Source organism: Chenopodium album, chromosome 13 (assembly GCF_948465745.1).
Source record: "Chenopodium album chromosome 13, dcCheAlbu1.1, whole genome shotgun sequence".
Classification (NCBI taxonomy): domain Eukaryota; kingdom Viridiplantae; phylum Streptophyta; class Magnoliopsida; order Caryophyllales; family Amaranthaceae; genus Chenopodium; species Chenopodium album.
The window spans coordinates 3,950,488-3,975,299 of NC_137846.1; the positions used below are offsets into that span (position 1 = coordinate 3,950,488).

Below are 24,812 nucleotides of genomic sequence, written 5' to 3' on the forward strand. Positions count from 1 at the left end.
AGGCTATACATTATTGCCACTATTTTCACATGATAATTCTAGATACACTCGTACACATTATACTTATCATCTTTTCGGGAAGAAAGACAAAATAATTAAAGGCATACATTGTCAATTGAAAACTCATGCGAAAGCACATTCGGTTGGTACATAAGTAGTTAAAAGTAGTTGAAGTACTGGTGACTAACACACATTAATTGCAACATTAGAATCAATTAGTTAAGGTTTAGGGAAAGACTCGACCATACTAGCAGCATATGAACAAACTAATGCCTTTTCCTTTCTTGTTATTCAACTCTACTAGCGCTTCTCATCTTACATCGGACTACGCATCTTGTTTTCTTTACACACAACACTAAATTTAAATCATATACTACGTATGAAGTAGACTTTATCAATGTCCATCGATCCAAGAAGCATCGACCTCTTCCAACTTTGAAGAAAAGCCTCTAGTTATGTAAAGAATTAGAGAGAGATTTAGCACTAATTAATACTTCCAGTTAGATAATTGAATGGAAGATAAATCACAAGATGCATTATGTATAATTGATACAAAAGAATTACATGTTGCTATTATTTTTCTCAGGCTTTACTGTCATTCTGAGCCTACCTATCATATTTCTTAAAATAAATTACATGTATATACAAGTTCAAAACTGCTGAGATTGCTCCCATGGTAAAATTCAAAGAATTAAGGAAAAAAATGTACAACAAAATTTTGTATCCATCTTGTAGGTTCAATAGTCAGCTCTCCGGCTGCTGGCAAGGTCAGCAACAAAATTATCACCTTTATCGGTATCTTTTTTCAAGTTCTCCAAATAAACACTGTATTTAGGATCATAGGCACAGGCCATGCGCAAATATTTGTCAGATTCCTCTTTACGACCTTCAATGCGTAAGAAACTGAAATCGGAAAAGATAAATATAAGAAACTGGAATAAAAAAACAGAGAATACAGAGTATTAACAAGTATATGCAACTGTTCTTTGTACTTTTCTTCTACATCCGTGAGACTACTGTAATCAAAACCCTATTCTGTACCTGGCAAAACACATTATACCCTCATAATAACGATCCTTCACAATAGCCTCTTCTGGCACTTCAATGTCCTTCATTCTTTCAAAGTGAGCAAAAGACTCAGCTACTTTCCCCTGATCAGAATAGCATAATAACAGGGTAGCATACCACCAAAAGGTTAGTACATACACATGAAAAAAATTGTCAGGAAACGTAGGTTAGCATCTTGCTACAAGGACATTATAAACAGATTCAGGGCCACTAGAAAAGTGCAAATTTAACATAGATCTTGTTAGAAAGGTCTCTCTGAGATGCCAATTATTCACTACCTAATGTCATCAAACAGCTCTTTGCTCTTTGTTAGGCTAATTCAAACAAATTCAGAAATATGAACTTGTGCCTCATTTCATTGTCACTAGTAGACTGAACATCATGTTATTGACTTATGCATAATATGCAGAATTCATTCTTGTATTACAGCTAATAAGCACCTATAAACTTATGCATAATATGATTGTGTACCTGCCGATAATAAGCAGCGCCAGCTGACATAGATGCTTGAATGAGAAAATCGATCGACTCAGCATCAGTTGGTTTCGCAAGAGAAATCTATGACAAGAAGAAAAGTAAGGAAAAGAAAATGTCTTTGCCCTACAGCACTGGGTAGTTGTAATGTTTCTAGGATCGCAACTTCCAAAAATAACATTAAAATTCACACAAGCCATCCTCTTCAAGAATTGGATTAATGAACATAAATAGATGACACCCATGTTGTAAACATTCATCCAAAGACATGCAAAATCAAACCTTTGAAATAGCAGATTCTAAATACTCAGCAGCATTTTCATAGTCTTTCAGCTGTAGCATAGTCTGTCCCATTACAGTCAAAGCTGAATAACACTCAGGATCCTTGTCAAGTGCCAGTCTATTGTAAGAGGTAGTTCAGTTAAGCAATCAGAGAGATGCAATGAGGCCAATCAAAGATAATTACTGATAATAATAATATTACCTCAGCAACGGAAGTGCTCTATTGACTCTTCCCGCACACAAGTAGGAAACTGAAAGCTGTTTGAAATTGCAATATTAAAACAAAAATAAATTATTTCACACGATTTTCTACAAGTTCAAGGTAAAGTTAATCAATATCTTCATTTAGTGACTAATCTGACTATCATGTAACTTTTTCAACACAAATTTTTAAAAAATCAGGTGTACAATAATTATCATACATCCGTTGTAAAGTTGCCCTAAAATGATCAACCCCAATATGTATAAAAGTTACCTCAATGTGTATAAAAGTGGCTCAGTACAAATAGAAGTTATCTACACTTAATTGGTAAAGTAATACTACTTTTTTTATGACTGAAAATCAAATTTTAGTGGATGAAAATTTGGAAGTAATTATATTACCCCTTATAAACTTTATCTCATTGCCTATTTACTTTAAAATTGTATCAGGTTTAAAGTTACCCAAAAAGCGCAAAAAGTTACCCTAAATTGGCTAAAAGTTACCCTAATATTGTTCGATGTATACTTATTTTATTGTAAGTAGGTGCACACAAAAGTTTTTTCTTTTTCATATATATAGGGACCCTCTGAAGGGTTTATGATGAAATGCACTCACATTAACCAGTTGTTCAGAGGATAAGTTGAAAGCAGAGACATGTCCATGTTCTTTTGGAGCATCCAGAAGTGCAGACCCGCTTACATTCTTTTCATGATCAACATCCACATTTTCACCCTTGCTGGGTAAGGGTACACCCAACCTTTGGCGAATAGCAGGGTTTTGCAGACAAAGGTTCTGTATCATTTAGTAAACAATAAATGAGCTATGTATCAGAGAATTGTTTGTAACCTACAAAATAAAATAAGTTCGCAAGGCAGGTTCATACAGAAGGGGGGCACCTCATTCATGGCAACGAGTGAAGCTAAGTGATCAGTCTCTGCCTCTGCCACTGATACCCACCTCAAAAAAAAAAAAAAAAAAAAAAAAAAAAAAGCCAGAGAATACAGAAGCTATAAATAAATCATGGTACTAGAGGTCTATAAGCTTCGTTTTGTTCTACGGGTATTTGGAGATGGATGTGTGATGGGGAAGAGGAGGTTGGTGGTGATAGTGTTTAACATGTCCAGTTCAGACTATAAGTACAATAAGGTTGGCTTATCAAGAGGGGAGGCTCAAGAATTTAGGAAGAAAACCATGTTAAATATAGTTGTAAATAGGAAACTTAGGACAAGACAGAAACCAATTGCAGACAAATAATGTTACACTCTGAAGCATATGGTTTTAAACAGAAGACAACAAATAACTCCAACACCAGAAATATCAAGAACCCAGTAAGCAGTTCCTATTATGACACCTGGGGGAAGAATTAGTTCAAGAAGGCACATGCTCCACAATGGACACAATGAAATAGCCCTCAGGCATTCTCTTAATAGCACTCAAGCTAACCTTATGCATTTATGGAATTAATGGAAGGCAGGACAATTAGGATCACTTCTTGTATGACATGATTCAAAAGCAAATCAGCTAATATATACAATATAGCCCATATCCCAACTTGGTGTTACACAGCCTACAAGCTCAATAGTGAGGCCAGCAAGAAGGATTACAAGATAACATGAGATATAAGCATGACTTAAGAATCCAAAGTCTGCCAAAAGTGTAACATTAAAGATAGTAATATCCTTATTGGGTTCTTTCCATTAATTTCTAGAACTATTCTTTTTTTCCTCTATTTAAGGTAGAGACTAGGAAGTAGGTGCACATGCGATTAAATAAAATATCAAAAACCAAAGCTACAAGTTCTCACATTTTTCTTCTCTATAAGAAAACAAAGGACATACTGACCTGAATAAGGCTTAGAGAACTGTTGGTCACCCAATAGACATGACTTCCCTGACAAAACAATTGACATAAGGATGGAAACATTACAGAAGTTTGATATCCTATGAGAAAATAGAGATAGAATACTAAGGCATCACAGTTCACAGCTAAAAACATCACATATTCTATTCTCAACGACACATATTAATAGTATAATACTCCATCACAGTTCTCATGCAACAAAATCACTTCTGCTCAGAATACAAAAAAGTTATTCAATATGAGCAGAAGGTTCCAAAATTCCATTCAGCAAATCAAAATTAATTAGCTCAAATGGCACACTTCTCATAATTTCAAAACAGACGATGTAAACAAATTATTACCTTTTTCTAGTTATGTTTTGGCCTTTAGTCATATACTCATATACGAAGCATTCAATATAAAGATCATATTTAATAATATGGGATCGGGGAGGAAAGAGAGAATCAAAACAGAGATCAGCAGAATATTACATAAGAAAACTAACCTGGGGCATATGAAATCCTACAAATAGCATCGGTAATGTTAGAAATTCCAAATACCTCTTGTACAACTGCAGCCAGAGAAAGAAAAGGGGAAAAAAAAACGAAGGGATGTAATATACTTATGAGAACCCATAAATGTATACATGTAAAGCTAACAAGTTCCATATCCAGGCAGGTTTTTGCATCCATAAAAATGATATATACAGTATAAAAGAAACCCCCAATCTCTCCAAGAAAGCATTCTGCAATATTATACAGTTCTATAGAAGACAATAAAACACATCAAAATCGATAAAAATATGTCACTCACTTTGGCTAACAGCTGAAGCATTCCTTTTTCTTCTGAAGCAAAAGAGGACCTAAAATTTATCTGACAAATAATAATAATAAAAAAAAAAGGGCTCAGAATGCATTTCACTGATTTCAGCCCATAAAATTGATTTCACTTATTTCAGTAGCTAGAGGGGAAAAAATAAAATAGAGACAGGAAATTTCCAATAAACAAAATTAAAATAGATCGATGGTAATAGGTTAATAGCTGAAACAACCTTACATATTTCAGATTCCTGAGTGACAGTATTGTAGATTTTAGGCAATGTAGTCAGAAAGTTCACAGTTTGGTCAATATCCCATAGTTTCAGAAAGAAGCTCACTGTTGCAGATTTTGAAAGATGCATGCAGTAACAATGTTCTTAATTTTACTTCAAAAGATGCACCTTCAGCTCTACAATGTATATGTCTGAAGCCATACATAAGCAGAAAAGAAATTACGGAGTACGTAAGACACAAATACAACCTTTTTCTAAATTTAGCTCTAAACAGGGATATGGACCATCTGGTTGGTCAACACTCACAGGACTCATCTAATCAACAGGCAACATCAATGACTATCACAGACCAGCATGCATAGTGCTATTAGGACTAGATATCTGTTCAACAGTTTTATTAAACCTAACACCTTAAAATTTAAATGGACATGAATCTAAGATAGGAGTTTTAGAAATTAATAGAGACTTTTGAATAAATTGACTTACACATGTCCAAAACTTGACATAGAATCCAAAACAAACTGAAACCATTACAGTACAATCAACATACCAAGAATTCAAAAACTTGTGCCTATCTAAACAAATATTTAAGTTTTATTTATAAGATTTTCTTTTCCATAGATCCCATCCCACAGAAAAAAGCTAGAAACATGAGAATTCTGGAATGGCAGCCAATTATTAGATAAGTACGACAATATACATGTCAAAATTATAATTCTATACTTTCAGAAAAAAAAAAAAAAGCCTTGCCATGGTAACAATATACATCAAATAAACCAGAGCACAAAAGCAAGCCTCTCAAAAAGTCTAATACCCAAATTTCCCAAAACAGTGGTGAGATAGAGGCCAAACAAGCCTGAATTATCAAACAAGGAACAGAGAGTATTGTTGGGAGGGGGGTAAATGACCATCTTCTGCTTAGTCAAATGCAAGAGACCAATAAGTCACTGACCACCTTTAGAGCCCGGGCTCAAATTGCAAGGGGCAGGGCAGCAAATTGCACCAGGTTAAGATTTATATATTAGATCCTTCCCTAATAAAATTTGGTCAGTTCAGCACATGACAAGAAAAGTAATTAAGGCTACTGTATTATGTCACCCATAATCCACCTAGAGATGGCTGGACCAAAAATTAAACACACTAAAGGTTTACTCCAGAAATACCAATCAGAACACAAATACAAAATTAATAGTTGAGCTTGGATAATTTATAAAAAGCCAAAATTCACTAATAAGTTGGTAATGGGGACACAACCACACAGATTTTCAGATGTAAATTCTAATAAGGATGTTAATAACTTTAATATATTCATTAGAAGTCACAGTTACCTTTTTTAACTAGTGAGAAACTGAGAATGAAGAGAAGGAAATATCCGGTACCTGGATATTACAAAAATGCAAACCAGCAATAAGTAGAGGTAAGATGGGCCCAAAAGGACCATTTGGTACTTCAGTCAAATTCTGAAACCATAAGATTCCTTCCTGCAGAAATTACATTTTAACCTTATTGAGTAGCAAATTAAAAAGAAAATATCACAACTTATAGGATAAATACTAAATGTCAGCTGCAGTAAGACCAAAAAAAAAAAAAAAAAAACTTGATGGAGTGGAAGTGTGGAACCATCTATACAAGAGTTAAACTTTGAGCTATATGCCAGAATGCCACCACTAAACCTGGGCATTTACAACCACATCCCCCCTCAAGCATGAAAAAACCGATGAGACCTTGGAACACAAGCAAATGAGTATTAAGAGGGCAAAGCATCACGTAAAGAATTATCACAACACTCAAAGTTGCCAGTGACTTACAGTATCAAATCCTGGATACAGATCCAGTGACATTTTCCGGATACTAGCCATCCATAAGATGAAGCATGGGATCTGCAAACCAACGCAAAGCAGGCAAAAGTGTCAAAAACATTCACCTTCCTAAAAAAACTATAGCACAATCACTTTCAGCTGACCTGGACTGCAAACGATGCCAGAAACCACAAATACGAAGGACACCCTAGCGCTTGTCTTTCCCTCCGAAAAAGAGAGAACTGATCTACGTAACTTTTTCCCGAGAAAGGTGGCGGGATTGGAGGAGGCACTTCAAAAATCCAAATGGCAACAATGGAAAAACCAGTATGAAATGTTTGTCATGGTGATCAAAGAAAAATATTTTAAGTACAGACAAAAAGGCACCAAATTTTCTCAAGTAAAGCTAGTCCATATTCCATAATACCTATTTTGCCCAAACAGAAGGTATGTAATGATTGTGTGATTTGTGCCTAAAGCAAGCTAGTTATCAATTCCACATAAATGATTAAGAGAAAATTCCCAAAAGGGCACTATGGTCAATACCAATATTCTCAATTGTGGAAAAATCATTCAGCAGTCAGCTCTGATATAAAAGGCTCAGTATTCTTTTTGAAAACAAGGCTCAGTATTCTAAGAGAGGTTGTTCAACTAAATATACAACTAGCAAATAAAGTCCCCAATTTTTATAGTTTCACCTAAAAAGCCTCAGTTGACATGTAATTGTTCTTAAATTGCAAGCCAACTACAAGCTATTAGTTAGGCCAATGCCAATGGTGAAAACAAAGCCACATGAACCAAACATCAGGCACACATTGGTCAAGTACCCCACCTATCCAAAGTTAAATGGACTTAGTAACTATTCCAGGGAGTTTGAAGTTGATAGTCCACCTTGTCTATCAAAACAACATACATAAGAATAAAGAGTTCTCAATGCCTTACGTGATCCTTGTCTCGATTTATCCTTGGAACTTATTTTGCTAAATAGCCATTTAAAATGTAAACTCTACAATCGTTCCAAGTTTAAAAGAGTGATCAGAAAACTAAAATAATCTGTTTTAACCCATAATCAAGTTGCCTTTAACAACCAAAAGAGCTAAACTGCAGAAGTGCAGATATATAACGAGTTGATGACGGAGGGAATAATAACATACATTTCGGGAGCATCTCGCCAATCTGCTTCATCTTGTGAAGCTGCAACACTATCCAGGGAAATAATGTAATCCTCATAGCCACAGTTGATGATGCAATTACTATCCACCTTTCCGAAAAAAAAAAAACCCAAAATTACAAATAAGAAATGATCAATAGTCGAAATTCAGTAGCATATATATGAACCATAAACCCAAATGTTTATTAGGCATCAATACGAACTACAACAAACACAATTACTATTTTTACGATTCGTCTGAAAATTAACATAAACTCTATTGGTATTTCAAGTTTTCAGCACATTAGAGAACATCGCCTTATATTCATCCCAACAAGAAAATTTCATCCACTTACAAAAATTAAAATATACAAGTGATATAACTACCAAAGAAGATCAATTTATATGAATAATATGCATAATTTATCACAGAAATTAGCCAATACTATAAAGTTCCACCAAAATGAAATCAATAAACATAATTACAATCATAATTCTACAAATTGAATAAACATAAACATCAACCAATGTTGACCAACAAAATTGATATCACAACATTAAAACAAAAAAATCTTATAAACTTAATCGAATTACCAAGGAAGACCAGTGAGGTCATGGAAACCATCAAGCACAGAGACAAAATAACGAATCGGAAGAACAGAATCATCTAGAAGGCGATTAACAACATCAGGAATCTGAGAACCGTCGATAAACCCTAATCTACGAAGCTCCGATTCAGTGACCGAGTTGAGCTGGTGAGTGAAGTCCGAGCCAGAAGGTTGAGAGGAGAAGTAGCGAAACGACGTCGTGGAGGGGGAGAAGAAGGAGGGAGTGTGATCGGAGGTGGTCGGTAATGGCGGCGAAGGGTGTGGAGAAGAGGAGAGAGAAAGTAGGAATGGGCGGAGGAGAGAGAAATGATTGCGGCGGAGGTGGCCGGAGATGAGCCTCGAGGTCGCCATTAATGGCGGCGGGATTGGTCAATTTTTAAATACGGAGAAGAAAGGGGTTGTGTGACTTGGGTCATCTTACCATTTCTGGAAAAATAGAGGTGATGTAAAAATTTATTTTTTTGGCTTTAGCGTGGCTTAGTTATGCCCTCTTAGAGCATGGGCATTGGTGAGGTTACTCACCATTCTCCACCTCACTTTCAACTATCTTTTTTATTTATCTTTTTTATTTATCATCTTTCACCTCACCTTCCTCTATCTTAAGCTACTAGTGTGAGTCACCTTATTTATTTATCTACAATGGTGAAGTTACTCACCATTCTCTCTCCTAACTACCCCATCATTTTATCTTTCTCACTCTTGTTTTATTTTATATTTTTTAAAACATGTATTAATCTCTATTATTTATTTGTAATTTTTAAACTTACATAATTAATTAAAAAAAGTTAGACATTTTTAATTTTTTTCTTTTTAATTAGAGCATTATAAATAGTACAATATTAATAAAAAAAAATTTCTAATTTTTGAAATGAAAAGTACAAAAATAATACAATATATTAATAACATAGTTTATTTAGCAAAGACATCCATTAAAATTTAAAATACAATATTCATTAACAGCGACTTTTGTCATCTCTTCATTCGTTGCCGAAACGTCCCCATATATGTTCAACCAAGTCATTCTTTAGTGCAATATGGGTCTCCCTATCACGAACATTATTTCTATTTTCCATATAACCATTTAGATTGAGCCTATCCAATCGTCCACTTCTCACAGTAAATGGTTGGTTGTTGTTACTAGTTGATGATTCAGCTACATTTTGCGGTTGATCATTGATAAATTCAGTTGCATCATAATGCAAATATCCATCTCGCTCATCTTCAACAATCATATTATGCATGATAGTACAAGCCATTACAATTTTCCATAAAATTTCGGTCGACCATGCTAGACTTGGTTGACGTATTATTGCAAATCGAGCTTGTAACACTCCAAAGGCACGTTCAACGTCCTTTCGATAACTCTCTTGCTTCTTGGTAAATAATTTGTGCTTACCAGTTTGTGGATGTTTGATTGCTGGGATAAATGTTGCCCATTTCGGATAGATACCGTCTGTAAGATAATAACCCATATTGTATGTATTTCCGTTGACATTGAAGGTAACCTCTGGAGCTTTTCCCTCACATATATCAGAGAACACCGGCGACCGTTGGAGGACATTTATATCATTACAAGAACCCGGGGTTCCAAAAAAAGCGTGCCATATCCACAAGTCTTGCGAAGCAACAGCCTCCAAGATCACCGTTGCTGTTTTACTTCTACCTTGATACATTCCTTTCCATGCACGCGCACAATTTTTCCACTCCCAATGCATGCAATCAATGCTGCCCATCATACCAGGAAATCCACGAGCATAACTTTCACGGAGGAGCCGTTCAGTATCCATAGTATTTGCCCTCCTCAAGTACTCTGGTCCAAATTGAGTTACGACCCCTTCAACAAAGTGAGCCAGACCTTCTCTTGCAGTACTTGACGCGATTTTAAGATACTCGTCAACTGCATCGGCAGATGTACCGTATGCTAACATTCGAATTGCTGCAGTGCATTTTTGGAGGGGGGATGCACCTAGTCTTCCGGTGGCATCCGGCCTTTGTTGAAAGTAAACATCACTTTCACTTAGTTGATTAACAATGCGTGTGAACACATTCTTACGCATGCGAAACCGTCGACGAAACATATTAGCAGGGTACAATGGTTGGGGACTAAAGTAATCGTTATATAACTGAATATCAGCATATTCTCGATCTCTTGGTACATACCACCTTTGGTACGTAGGTTCAAGAGTGAAAGGGGTCTGATAAGTTGATGTTACAAAGGGAACAACAGCTGTATTGATCGCTTCCTCGATCAATTCATCTTCTTTTCACCTTTGGGTAATTGATTCATGCCACTCTACATAGTCGTTCACCATGTAATCAAATAACCCAGAACTAGATGAACTAGAAGAATTTGAATCAGAGTTCATTTTGTAATATTTTTTGGTAGAGAGGAAGAGAGAGTTATTTTTTTTTTTTGTAGAAATAATACTTATATTTATGTATTGAAATATGAAGTGTAGCCCCCTTATTTATAACTTCTAAAATTATTCAAAAAAATGGATGGTAATTATTATGATATATGGGCACACAAGTATATGAGATATGATTTTCGATAAGGTTTACAGATTTTTTTACATTGGTAATTCATTGAATGGATAAACAACTCAAAAAGATTACATTTCTGATAAGGTTTGTAGATTTCTTTTGTATGACAATTCAATGTATGGGTACGCAAAACAGTAAAAGATGAGATTCTCTGATATTATTGCTTACAGATTTCTTGTCAACATGTGACATTTCAATGTAGCATTGCATGTCGGTCATATTTTACAACATTTCTCATTATTGAGCTAATTTTATATTATTATTATTTACAAGATATAATTTATTGGGTAATAAACAAAGAGCATCATGTAGTTTGACTACCTTAATTGATATTTAAACTAGCCTAGAAGATGTGCAAATTCTTGCTTTAATTTTAGATATATTTCTTTTTCTTCTTCAGATAGAATTGGTTTTGCAAGAAGGACACTAAATAGCTTGAACCTTTTTTCTTCTTGTTTCTTCCGAGCTTTGATGGCATCTCGCTCCTTCTGATACTCTAGCATACGTTCTGCTACATCAATTCGCCTTTCATCAACATCTTTGTGTTGACCTTTCATTACATTCATCTCTGATAGGGCTTGAGTAAACGACTCTAAATTTTTAATTTCAGAACTACCCCCAATTTGAATTCCAGAATTGACAACAGATTTACCTTTTCTTTTAGATGCTTTCACCTCGTCAGGACGGCGGCGACGAGTATGAGTTTTTGGACCTTCATCAGTTGGAGTATCTGGTTCTGATCTTTTCGAATTGCCACCATCACTAGAAGGTAAATCCAGGTCCATTGGCTTCCATTTGTCTAACTCTCTCAACATCTCCCAACAACCAATTAAACCAAAGCGTGAACCATTACAGGTACCTCTATATATTTCATGAGCTTCGGTCATTTCATCATGAGTGTTGGTACCACTCCTATACCTTTTTTTCGCTTCACTATAGCAACCAACCCATATACTCACATCTTTATTTATTCTTGCCCACCGACTTTTAATAGATCTTAAAGTTCTAGGGCGCATGGTGGATGGATTTTCTTCTCTAGCTTGATCATAAAGGGATTTTATGTTCCTCCACATTACGGCCAAACTTTGATCAGTTGCCGTCTCTGGATCTTCAACTGCACATTCTACCCAAGCCGAAACGAGGGCATCATCTTCTTTTGCACCCCATTTTTCTGCCCTAACATTAGTGTTGCTCCCGTGGGGACCTTGAACAACATCATCATCACCAACACCATCAGCATCATCATTGGCTTGTTGTGGAACCCTTGGATCATCGGGTGGGGTTAAGTTACTGCTTCTTTCTCCCTCGGGAGTTGCTGGACTGTTTTGAATTATTTGGTTCACACCATAATGTTGCGACATTGGGAACATAAAACCGGAAGGATAATTTTGGGGAATTTGTTGCAAATTTTGGTTTAAAAATTGGTTTGAGAATTGTTGGGTGTAATTTTGGTTTGGAAATTGATTTGGGAATTGTTGTACAAATTGTTGGTTTGGATGCGTTGGTTGGTTAGGAATGTTATAAAATAACATCCTTTGAGCATTTGGATTATTAGGGTTATTTGGATCAAAATGAAAATTACTTTGAAAATTTGGAGAATTGGAAGATTGGTTATTTGGATTATTTTGAGAGGAACCACTTCCGTAATTAGGATTATTAAGATCCATAATCACAAAATATTTTTATAATGAAAAAAGAAGAGTGAAATTTTAAGGGTGAAAAACTATATCAATATTAGGCTCTATTTATAGATAAAATTATAATTATACCGTTGGTGAAATTATTTTTTGGAAATATGTTTAAATGAAGTGAAAAATTACCGTTAGAGTAATAATATCAACACGAAAGGCTCCAAATAATAGAGCCGTTGGAGAGCTGTTGGACTAAAACAACATCTCATGCAAATGTTCAGCAATTTGGATGAGTTGTCATGTGGTAATTGGACCAACAAATAAATATGAGATTCCTTTATAAAAGAGTCAGCAAAGCCCATGCATATGTCAGTTACTCATCAGAGCATCAACAGACGTTGCTTCCCCTCTTTGTGAGTATGTAACGAGTCACCGTATGCAATGGTAAGGTAGCTCAGAAGAAGAGAGATAGTGTTGTGAGTAGGCTTGTGACTCACCAATGCCCATGCTCTTAGCTTCGATCACCCGAGTATACCTAAAGTTAATTGTGAATGTGTATTGTGCTTGCACGAGTATACTATATTTTATTTATATATGGATTACATATATATTTGAAGGGACCTTTGGAGTGATAATTCATTTATTGACATTATCATTCCCTCGCATTTTGAATGACTAGATTGTTATTCATGGTTATATTTTAACCAAAGCTATCCACTTATTTACTCATATGCCATTTGATTCATATTACTTTTGAAAATATAGTACTATGTGTATTATTCGAAAATATCGTAGTGTAATTTATGACCCTTTTTGGTAATTAGGTGTTAGCTGATCAATATAGCGGATTGTATTAACTGGTTTGACTAGCTTTTTTGACTAGCTAGTTGTAAAGACTTGATTATTATAAAAGTGTTTGGTAAATAGATATTTATTGTTAGTCGTGTTAGTGTAATTTATATTTAATACCCAAAATCTAATTCTTTAATAAACTAATTATAAAAAGCTCTTACAAGGAACTTTTTAGGTCTCACAACTCTTTTAATAAGATACTCATACTTGTATAGTTGTATTAACCAAATACCCAAATTAGCTTTTTAAAATGAAATCTTAAATAATGCTATAAGCTAAAAAGTTTCCAAAACTCTGCTTACCAAACAAGAAGCCTCAACACAGCAGTTAAATTGAAGACAGCACAATTCACTTTTATCTAGGGTTTTTACATTCATCTTTGCTCCAATTTCTAAGGTAAACGCTAATTCTTTATCAAACTTTAAATTTTCTGCAATTTTTCCTTTTCCCCATCTCATATTTTCTGTATACAACAAGATTATATATTAATATCAAAGTATAACTGCTCTATATCATATTGCTAATGCTGGTACATTTTATCATATTTTGCATTAGATATGGAGAAGAGGATTCAAAATTCAGAACGAATATCTAATTTACCAGAACCCATTAAAACGCATATACTTTCGTATTTGTCAACTAGGGATGCAGCTAGAACTAGCATTTTATCGAGCAGTTGGCGTGCATTACGGATTCAATTACCCATTTTTGATTTTGGAAGGTTTAACCTTAATAGCTTATTGGATGTGGATGATTTGCCTAGTGATGATGATGATTCTGCTAGAATGAAAAGGGAGTCAATTGTTAAGGAAAGGGAGGAATTTTATGCTTTTCTTGATAGAACCCTGGGGTCGATTTCGAAGTTGGAAGTGCTCAAACTTTATATACCTCAGTATGAGTTGGAGTCGAAGTCGCGGTTGGATCATTGGCTTGATTGTGTTGTTGGTTGTCGCGTTAAAACACTAAGCTTGGAAATTGGTGGTAGGGATGGTCCTAGGTATAGTTTGCCTAAGAGTGTGCTTAGTGTGAACTCCATCACTAAGATGAATTTGAAAGGGTGTGAGTTGATTTCGGCTTCTTTGGCAAATACCTAATTGCCTTCTGTGACAAAGCTTAGCCTCGTGAATGTTTATTTAGATGAGGGTTTTATGGGGAGTCTTGCTGTTAGCATCCCTAATCTTGAGGCTTTAGCTGTGAAAAGTTGCAAGGGGTTTACAAGGCTTGAAGTGTTTGGTCTCACTAAACTTGTGAAGCTTGATGTTGGGCAAAATTGTGATGAGCTTGAGGTGATTGTGATTGATGCACCGAGTCTTTTGAAGTTCATTTATGTGTATGAAGACGTGTGGGAAGAAGTTTTACAGTCATCCGAGATTGAGTTTTCTGATTGCAAGAATTTGAAATTTCTGAAACTAGTTGGTTCTAGCTTGTATGATTCTGAATTGAATACGCTTCTTGAAGATGCTCCTGTCCTTGAAAAATTGTTTCTATATGAGTGCCACAATCTAGAAGACGTTTCCTTTTCAAGTCAACATCTAACCTGTTTGGAATTTGAGCGTTGTAGGAGTTTGTTAACCATTCAAATTGATACTCCCAACTTGAAAATCTTTCACTACGCAGATGATGATCTTATAACCTTTCAAGGAAAGTGTTCTTTCAAGTTGACGAAGGCTACCGTTTACCTAAAGGCTGATATTAAGAACGATAAGTGGTATGCTAGACTCGTTAAGTTTCTCTCCAAGCTAGGCAATAGTGAACAATTGTCAATCTGTGTTGGTTTTGAAGAGGTAATATAAGGAATGGTTCTTCCTTGACTCATTTTGTATTTCTTTTTAGTGTTTTCATCACATTGCTTTTATGTCTATTGGATTGGAAAATTAATGATTTGTATTTGGTGGTGTTGTGTTTGTCAATAAAGGATCTTATAGTTCCAGAAAAAGTGAGGATGAAGTCTCGCCCTCCCCTCCATGGCATCAAGCATTTGATAGTATCACTTCGTGCATCATTTATAAAACGTACTCCTGTAGTCCTGTCACCTTTGTCGAGGCTCTTTTGTGGCTTGCACCTCGTCCAGAGTCTATATCTATATATAACGACTTCATTCCAATTTACAAAGTGCTTAAGGTACTTCATCCTCTCTTGTAAATCATATGATCTGTAGTTGCAGTTTCCATTTGATTCCTAGTAAATGTGCCTTTTGTACCACTTAATTCATAAATAGATGCTATTGAGAAAATTTTGGGATCATATATAACTCACTTTCGAAGAAATAATATGTAGACAATGCTAAATAAGGCAACTATAACAGAATCATGTATAGTAATCATGCATACAGTAACATAAATCTCTGCTCAACTCTCATAATTGCATAATATGTATGCATGTTTTGTTCAAGATAAATTAGTGCATATTATATATCATGTGACTTCTGTTAGTGCTTAGTGTGAGATGAATTTTTTTTGGCATTTGACACCTACAATTGCTTGCTAATGCTTCAAAAGAGATTGCCATTGTTTATGAACTTTGTTTATTTACATTGTTGCTTGCCATTTTCAACAAGGGTATTATGGAAGATGACAAACTTTTCCTTAATATGCTTCAAAAGAGAACTGGGGAGTGCATGATTCAAAACTGTAAATTTGTTCTTGATCTTCTGTTTTTCAGTTCATGTACGAGAAGCCACTGAAAGGAGTGAAAAAATGCGGTTGTTGGAAGACACCTGCCATCATTTGTTGGCGGCATGCCCTTGAAAAAGTATTGCTTGAGAACCAAGAGGGGGATGAAGATGATACAAGACTAGCCAATTTCTTCACTAACGGAAGGATTGATGAGAAGATGGTGTCTTTTGTCAAGAGTGTGAAGCCTAAAAAGAAAAAAACTATGAAATGATGTTTCCCCTTTCATTTTGTTTCTAGTCACTGGTTGTTTGCTAGAATTAGGTAGATGGAAAACTTTCAAGGCATTTGAACATATTAAAATATTAAGGTAGTTGCAAGCTGCAACTCTCACAAATCTGTAGACTTCGCGACTAGCAGAGTCACCCTTTGTTATATGTCCATCTGAAATGAACATGCGGAGTTTAATTTTGTAAGAACTGCGGAGTTTTTTTTGTAACCATGGGGCTTTGAAAACGTATGTTCATTTTTTAAGTGCTATATATTCGTACAATATATAGATGTTGCAACTAGCTTAGTTGGCCAAGTGTATAGCAAAGAATTTTGGAATAGATTGACTTGTAAGATATACCGATTTATTACGTAGTAGTATTTTTTCCTACCTTACAAAAATCATTTACATTAGGTACATCAAACATATGTACACTATGTGTTGGGCTTGTGTCAAGGCAATTACACTCATTAAATCATTTTTGGGATTTAAATATATAAGATCTATACTAATCTATTACAACATAGATTTCTACTCCGTATATGGTATATAGTAATCCGTACAAGTTTAAGGGCCTGTTCTCTTCAAAGTATTTTCAGTTCAATTCAGTTTTTAATTTCCTTCTCTTAGTAAATATTTAATTCAGTTCAGCTCAGTTCAAACAATCAAAACAGGCCCTAAGTGTCATGTTATACTCAGCTTTTGGATGTAGTTAAAAAAAAGACACTTTGAACTCCGTACTTCAAATCATGACTTTTAACTTCAAAAAAGAGTACTACATTAAAGTATTAACTTCATATGAATAAACTAATTTGGGTTAATTAAAAGTTTTTGCTACTCCACAAACGACTACTGTAATTACTCCACCCACAGTACTAGAATATCAACCATTTCCCATTCCACATCTAAATATGAGTAATGATTTAATGGTATTAACAATCATAAACTCATTAATCAATACTCACTGCTTAACAAGCTTAAATAAACCAAACGTCTCCCACTTCTTTTACTGAACACCAATAATTGCCCTGCAACCTGCTTGTCTCCCTTCTTCAAAAATATGTCTTGTTACTGTAATTACTTATGCATAGATACTCCTAATCATTTTAATTTTTTGGGTTATCCAAAGGTCTTCATTTACATTTACATTAGCATGCAACACTCCAACTTCCACCAAATCACTCGTAAATTCGTAACATTTCACTATAAATACTCATACTTCATCGTTCATACAACAGAAACAACCAACAATTTCCTACTTGTAACTAGATTACGTGCTTTTACCAACTGCCTAAAAAAATGGTACTACAAAACAAACCAAAATCCAGTGGTAGAGCTTCAAAAACAAACATTAACGACGATAGCAAGTCACTTGTACCAATTCACACACCACTTCATACAGAAGATGTTGATATCACCCCACCACCACCCCTGATTTCTTCTTACAATGACCGTATTCGGCCTCTCCTTGATGCAGTCGACAAGCTAAGAAACCTGAAAGTAATGAAGGGATTCAGTTACCAACTATCGTCGTAGTTGGTGATCAGTCCTCTGGCAAATCAAGTGTGCTAGAGTCCTTAGCTGGGATTAGCCTCCCTAGGGGGCAAGGTATATGCACCCGGGTTCCGCTTATTATGCGCCTGCAGCATCATTCTAGTCCTGACCCTGAACTCTTCCTTGAGTACATGGGTAAAAATGTGAGGACTGATGAAGCAAATGTGTCCGATGCTATCAACTTTGCTACTCAAGAAATCGCGGGTAATGCTAAGGGGATATCTAATGCTCCTATAACATTAGTTGTGAAGAAGCATGGTGTGCCTGATTTAACAATGGTTGATCTGCCCGGTATCACTCGGGTTCCTGTCCATGGGCAGCCTGAGAATATATATGAACAAATTCGGGATATTATTATGGAGTATATTACTCCAGAGGAGAGTATTGTCCTGAATGTGTTATCTGCAACAGTTGATTTTTCGACGTGTGAGTCTATTATGATGTCTCAGAGTGTTGATAAAACTGGTCAGAGGACACTTGCTGTTGTGACTAAGGCAGATAAGGCTCCAGAAGGCTTATTGGAGAAGGTTACGAATGATGATGTTAGCATTGGACTAGGGTATGTGTGTGTAAGGAACAGAATTGGGGAGGAAACTTATGAGGAGGCGCGATTGGAGGAGGCAAGGCTGTTTGGGTCTCACCCTTTGCTGTCGAGGATTGATGACTCGATTGTGGGGATTCCTGTATTGGCTCAAAGGTTGGTTCATATACAAGCTAGTATAATCTCTAAATGTTTGCCTAATATTGTTATGCAGATAAATGCAAAACTGAATGCCAATGTTGCTGAACTGAATAACATGCCTCAGAATTTATCATCTGTGGCAGAGGCAATGGCGGTGTTTATGCAGATCATGGGGTCTGCAAAGGAATCTCTCAGAAAGATTTTGATTAGGGGTGAATATGATGAGTATCCTGATGATTCTGGTATGCATTGTACTGCTCGTTTGGCGGAAATGCTTAATTGGTTTTCTGAGCAGCTTCAGTCTATGAGAACTGAAGAAGAAAACACCAAATTTCTGATGGAAGAGGTTCGGGTTTTGGAGGAGGCAAAGGGTATTGGACTTCCAAATTTCCTTCCTCGTGGGGGGTTTCTTACCATTCTGCAGCGAAAGGTTAAGGGAATTTCTGGAAGTCCAGTGGATTTTGTTAACAAGGTGTGGCAGTACATTGAAAATGTGGTGGTGAAAGTGCTGATGCATCACTGTGACAATTACCCACCGCTTCATTCTTCAACTAGGAGGGCTGCAAACAGCCTGATCAATAAGATGAAAGATCAATCTATTAAGCGCGTTGTGGAAATTGTTGAGATGGAAAAGCTTGCTGATTACACTTGTAATCCTGAGTACATGACCATTTGGACTGAGCTGATGACCAGCCAAGAAGAATTCATGAGGGTTCTTGAGGACGAGTCTGAGAAACCAGTTGTGAAAATGAAAGGGTTTGGTGAGGTTAAAATTGAGCATTTGAGGATACACAAGCATGTGGCACAGCAAGCTTTAGACATGAAGATTAGGATGACAGCTTACTGGAAGATTGTTCTAAGAAGACTTGTTGATTCAATGGCCTTGCATCTGCTGTTCAGTATTCAGAATCTGGTGAACAAAGAACTAGAGTACGAGATAGTGAATGAGCTGATGGGGCCGTATGGGGGAGGCATTGAAAGGATGCTGGAGGAGTCTCCATCTGTAGCAACAAAGAGAGAGAGGCTGAACAAGAGTATTAAACTGCTGAAGGAGTCTAAGGATGTTGTCTCAAAGATTATGGACAGAATTGCTCTTACTGAATGAGGGTTCATCAGAACCATGTGAAAGTCCGTTCGTCCTGTTAGTTTCAAGAATAAGATTATGTGCTACTGCTGCATCACTAGCAGATTAGCAAGTTAGTAGCTTATTGTTTATGCTTCTACTAAGCTGTCTTATTTTACTTTTCAGTTTGTGTGTTTTGTTTTAGGTATTATGATCTGGCTTCCCGGCCTAAACCAAGCGATAGTGAACAAGCAAAAGAATGGTTACTTGGCAAAACATTTTGTTGAATTGATCAGTTAAAATTCATGACTTGAATAGTTTGCAATATAAGTAACAGCCAGGAATTGAAATTTGTAAAGTAATTTCTCAACTCTCTTGATTCATCATGGTTCTATTTCACTGTCATTGAACTGTTAGCTTTTCGTAGTTTCTTAATCCCTGTTAGACATCTAAGTCCTAGCAGAAGACAAAGGAATTAGCAAGCTACCATAAGAATTCCTAGTTATTGAAGTTCTGTGTGGTGTATTTCTTAACTCAATACGTCCTTTTTCTTACTCGTTTTTAAAATCAAATCTACGAGAACTAATGATTTGTGTATCTTTTAGTTACTGCAGTTTCTAAACATGGAACACGTCTGTTGATCTGCAAGTGCCTAACTGCCTACCAGGCTACCATTAGAATTTATGAGGAACCTTTGAGCTATAGGAACAGTTTTTTTTTTTTTTTTTTGACCAAAAAATGATTTAGCACAGTATGAGGCTGCTAGCCATTATAAATCTGTGAGATCTCCTGCATGAAGTTGTAGCTCTAGCTTCTGGGAAAAAAATTAAACTGTGAAGAATTATAACAGAAGCAACGTGACTGATTTGGCAGCGAAAGACATTCTTCTTGATTATAGTTATAGGCAGGTGATGTTTTCAGTAGCATCAAACACATGATCATTCAACATATTTGCAGAAGTAAAGATTGTAGAAGTATCCACCACGAAAAAGTTGGCATATAGTGAATGCGTGAAAAGTACTTTAGATTTGGTAAATTTACAATAGGGAGATGTTTGTGAATTTCCAGGTTATTTGCAAATTTCATGTAAACAGTTTTAAAAAAAATAGACGGAAAGAGAGAAGCTTCATCATTTTTCAGATCTCTAGCCGGTGAATTATATTAAATGAAAAAACAGTAGATATCAGCATTAGTGCATTACCTTATGAGATAAAAAAGAAAAAACCTGAAAAGCTAAAAATACAAATATATTACAATGACCTTCCTTAATACATTCTGTTCACAATTAGCTACATGTTGCACCACAAAGTTTTTGGATAAGGTATTCAATTCAGGATAAGGTCATCCTAACAAAATACATGCTCAGAAATATAAATTTCATTTTGCTATGAATATAATTTCATGAAACCTTCCTTAGCTATAGTTTTCAAGTATCTTACATCATAATGTATGTGCCATAGCTCGTAGGACCACAGTGGAGTAAGCACCCGTGTCAACACCAGGAAAGAATGAGCTTGTACTTGAAGAACCAACATGCTTATCATTCAATTCCATCATCACTTCCTTGCCAACCATAGAATTTGGTTCCATGGAATAAGACACATGGGATGACCTGATCTCATCTAGGAAAATCGCGATTTCTTTCATAGTAGGCCTTTCTTTTCCATTCATATTTAGGCACTGTCTTGCAAGGTTAGCAACAGCAACAAACTCCTCCCCCTTTCCCTCTTCTAAAATTCGAGAATCCAAAATATCAAAAAGACGAGAATTTTCCATGTGGGACAGAAATTCAACAGCTAAACTAATCCATCCCCCATCATTGGTTGGGCAAATTGGTTTTTTGCCAGTTATAAGCTCAACAAGGACTACCCCGAAGCTATAAACATCACTTTTCTCAGTGAATACATTTGACTGGAAGTACTCTGGATCTAAATAACCATACGTCCCAATAACACATGTAGTCACATGTGTCTGTTCAATGTCGATGGCTCTTGAGGCCCCAAAATCTGAAACTTTCGCTCTAAATTTAGCATCCAAAAGTATATTTGCGGACTTGATATCTCTGTGATAAATAGGGGCAGATGAAGATGAATGCAGGTATGCTATAGCATCAGCTGATTCTGCTGCCATTTGTAGACGCATTGTCCAAGTAACATGAAAATCTCCACTTGCATCATGAATATGCTCATAAAGTGTCCCATTTTGAATAAACTCATACACGAGCAAAGGAACTTCTGTCTCTAAACAACAACCAAGTAATCTGACCACACTCCGATGATTAAGATCAGATAGAATAACAACTTCATTGATAAATTGTTCTAACTGATTCTCATCTACTTTTCTAGACTTCTTAATGGCCACGATTCTCCCATCCTTTAACATACCCTTATAAACCGTGCCTTGGCCACCTTGACCAAGGATTCTGTTTTTGTTGAAGTTGTCAGTGGCCTTCTCCAACTCCGTAACAAGAAAAACTTTCGTACTCTGGGCACCCTCACTAGAACATGATTGTTGCAACAACAAGCCACCATTTCTCTTGAAGTAGTCAGATTTATTTCGAATCTCTCTCCTTTTCTTTACTACTCTATAGAGCCCATAGCAACCAAAGAGCAGCACCATCAATCCCATGCCTAAGCTAAATCCTGAAACAAGCATCACAAAAACATATAAAAACATTATGTTAAGTTTTTGGATTCATATAGTCTGGATACAAGACTTTAGCACGATGATGTCTCCAAGCAAGCATACATCCTCTAATGAGGCTATACAATATTGTATCTATCCCAAGATAATTGAAAGATGATTATTACTTGTTAATCAAAGATAAGACCTATGATGGTCTGGTTTCTGTGATCAACAATCTGAAATCCAATTATTTATAATAATGAAACTTGAATTCGCAAATTAGCAACACCTAGGATGTAGGTTGAGGATATTTAGAATGCAGATGTTTAGAGTACATCAGGAACTCAATATTATGGAGATTGCAAAGACGTCAATCTGGACATCTGAATAAGGTTAGCAACATTATGGGGATGCTAAGCTGTAGATAATGATTTCATTATTGGAAAGGAGATAGAGAAAATGATTCCAGCTCATTAGTTTTACAGTAAAAACAACCCATCACTAATCACTTCAAATTCAACCTCTTTAATGGGCTGCAATCCTGCATGGCTATTTAGACAGACTCTAATCTCTTTAAGATGCTAGTGTTAAGGCTTTCCATTATGGTAAGGAATGAAAAGCCAACCCCATCTAGAAAATACACCTCAATCAATGGATATGTCACATTACAATGATCTGAACGCAAAGTCATAAACTGGATAACTAATCTTCTTATAGGAAAGAAAATTGGCAAATTACAGCTAAGTAAAACGCTTAAATAGCTGAACAAATATCAATGAAGTTCTTACCAAGTACTGATCCCCACTCTAACAATGGATTTGTCCTGCAGTAATAGTGATATCCCGTAGTATCACAACCATGCCTGCACTTCCTACATTCCTTCACAACTAAAAAAAAAACAAAGAAAAAAAAAACAAGGGACTTGATTAGTTAACCTCAAAATTATCAAGTAAAAACAGTGTCCATCATGAAGTAAGTAAAAAATGATTTGTAAGATAGGTTGTTTACTTTGACATCCATATGGAAGATAGGGGTTTCCTTCATAGTATGTCTGGCAGGAACAAGCTGTGTCAGAACTAATACTATCACAATAATAATGGTGATGATAATCTGATGCACTGGCCTGTATATATGAAGCTGGAGCAGCCCAACTCAGTGTTGTTGGGACTGTGGTTTTGGAGAGCTCGTTTACTGAGAGGCTGTCCATTAATCCTATTCTCATATCGGCGCAAGTAGAAGAATTTGCTGCAATATCAAGATCCAACTCGTAAAACTCAAAGGAGCTTTCAGTGTTAGTTAACAAGGCTTGACAGCCTTCAACCCCATATAAATCTTTCTCAACAGTAGTATGTTTTCCACAAACGGTAGCACAACCACTCAAGATGTTTCCACTCCTATTTCTTAAGACAATACTGCCACTACAACCTTCCATGACAAGAACATTCGACCAACTAGAGAAAGCAAATGGACTACCTCTAAAATCAATACTAGCATTAGACCTGCATGTATTATGGACAGCAGTTCTTACAAGTAGATATTGTTCCTTATACTGTATACCCATCACTTCTAGATTGAACTTATGCAGGAATGGTTTAGGGGTACGAAATGAAGTGTTACAAATGATTTCATAAAACTTATTGTAGTAACAGTTAGGAGTGATTCCAAAAGGATATGGAATCAGGACATCACCGCAGTATTCTTGGCAACCAGGCTTGGCATAGGATGGAGGGGAGTATGATGTTGTTAGCTGCAGTACTAAGCACGCCAGCAGGAGAAACAGAAAAAGGGACATCAGCATTGTGATATGTGTATGTTCTTCCTACTTCTGTTATCACTACATTGTATTATTATAAGCTTATTCAACTTTTTAAGCAGTACAACTATGACTTTTTTAAGTCATCGGGAGTTCCTTTCATCTTCTTGTGCAAAAAGTCAAGACTCCTATTTCTTGTGCAAAAAGTCAAGACTCCTATTTCCGGTCAAAATACTTCCTCCGTCTCCTTTTCTTATTCCCATTTGCTATTAATGAGAGAAAAGTATACTAAACAAGAATCCAACTCCCATCAACTAAGTCATATGAGTTGAGTAGTTGAGTCAAGTCAGTCAACTATTGGAGCTGGCCCCTCTTGTCCACCAAAAAAAGTATTATGGTTAATTATAAACTATTTGTTACTTTTTAGTTGCAACTAAGGGGTATTTTTTACACAACATAAAAAATTCCTTTGTTGCAATTAAAAAGAAACGAATGTAGTATATATGGTTTTTTTTAGTATGCCCCACTCAGTTCACCAAAGCTTAGCTCCAATTACATTTGGATTCGACCCGAATTGCACACCTGACTTATGGTGGACAATATTATGTATATGTATCCTACTTTAAAACTTTGTCAAATTGCTTGACATGAGCTACAATGATTGAGAGTAGTACTAGGATAGGTGATTTTCTAAGAACTCCTTTATTAGTTCATGTAGCCCATTTTGTACGGGGTTGTTCAAGGGAAAGGTA

General features: G+C 35.9%; 2 protein-coding genes and 2 pseudogenes across 3 annotated transcripts; 2 read left to right on the forward strand and 2 right to left on the reverse strand.

Annotated features, from left to right (window-relative positions):
- Positions 1–505: 505 nt before the first annotated feature.
- LOC145574303 (ALBINO3-like protein 2, chloroplastic) lies at positions 506–8,903 on the reverse strand. Its single transcript, XM_081632058.1, has 14 exons — positions 8,460–8,903; positions 7,870–7,976; positions 6,880–7,007; positions 6,725–6,796; positions 6,296–6,397; positions 4,679–4,738; positions 4,371–4,436; positions 3,869–3,916; positions 2,642–2,818; positions 2,027–2,082; positions 1,825–1,942; positions 1,540–1,626; positions 1,042–1,151; positions 506–903 (listed from the first exon to the last, which is right to left on the reverse strand). The coding sequence occupies exons 1-14, from the start codon at positions 8,822–8,824 to the stop codon at positions 738–740; spliced, it is 1,662 nt and encodes a 553-aa protein (XP_081488184.1). The 5' UTR covers positions 8,825–8,903; the 3' UTR covers positions 506–737.
- A 5,154-nt stretch (positions 8,904–14,057) lies between these two features.
- Positions 14,058–14,594, forward strand: LOC145577103 (F-box/LRR-repeat protein At3g59200-like). The gene has a single exon (XM_081634776.1). The coding sequence runs from the start codon at positions 14,058–14,060 to the stop codon at positions 14,592–14,594; it is 537 nt and encodes a 178-aa protein (XP_081490902.1).
- A 3,088-nt stretch (positions 14,595–17,682) lies between these two features.
- Positions 17,683–19,724, forward strand: LOC145577104 (dynamin-related protein 4C pseudogene; annotated as a pseudogene).
- Positions 19,725–20,839: 1,115 nt separating this feature from the next.
- On the reverse strand, positions 20,840–24,105 carry LOC145577105 (wall-associated receptor kinase-like 22 pseudogene; annotated as a pseudogene). The gene is made up of 3 exons (XR_014098600.1): positions 23,316–24,105; positions 23,096–23,194; positions 20,840–22,324 (listed from the first exon to the last, which is right to left on the reverse strand). The product of XR_014098600.1 is annotated as a wall-associated receptor kinase-like 22 pseudogene (transcript).
- Between the last annotated feature and the right edge of the window lie 707 nt (positions 24,106–24,812).

Bases quoted from the DNA above. Each gene is read 5' to 3' on its own strand.
- LOC145574303 (XM_081632058.1), bottom strand. From the start codon at position 8,824: ATGGCGACCTCGAGGCTCATCTCCGGCCACCTCCGCCGCAATCATTTC. The intron at 7,008-7,869 runs GTATGTTATTAT...GGATTTTTGAAG, and splicing joins TGGCGAGATGCTCCCGAAAT to TGCCTCCTCCAATCCCGCCA. The intron at 6,398-6,724 runs GTAAGTCACTGG...TAATTTCTGCAG, and splicing joins TGTATCCAGGATTTGATACT to GAAGGAATCTTATGGTTTCA.
- LOC145577103 (XM_081634776.1), top strand. From the start codon at position 14,058: ATGGAGAAGAGGATTCAAAATTCAGAACGAATATCTAATTTACCAGAA.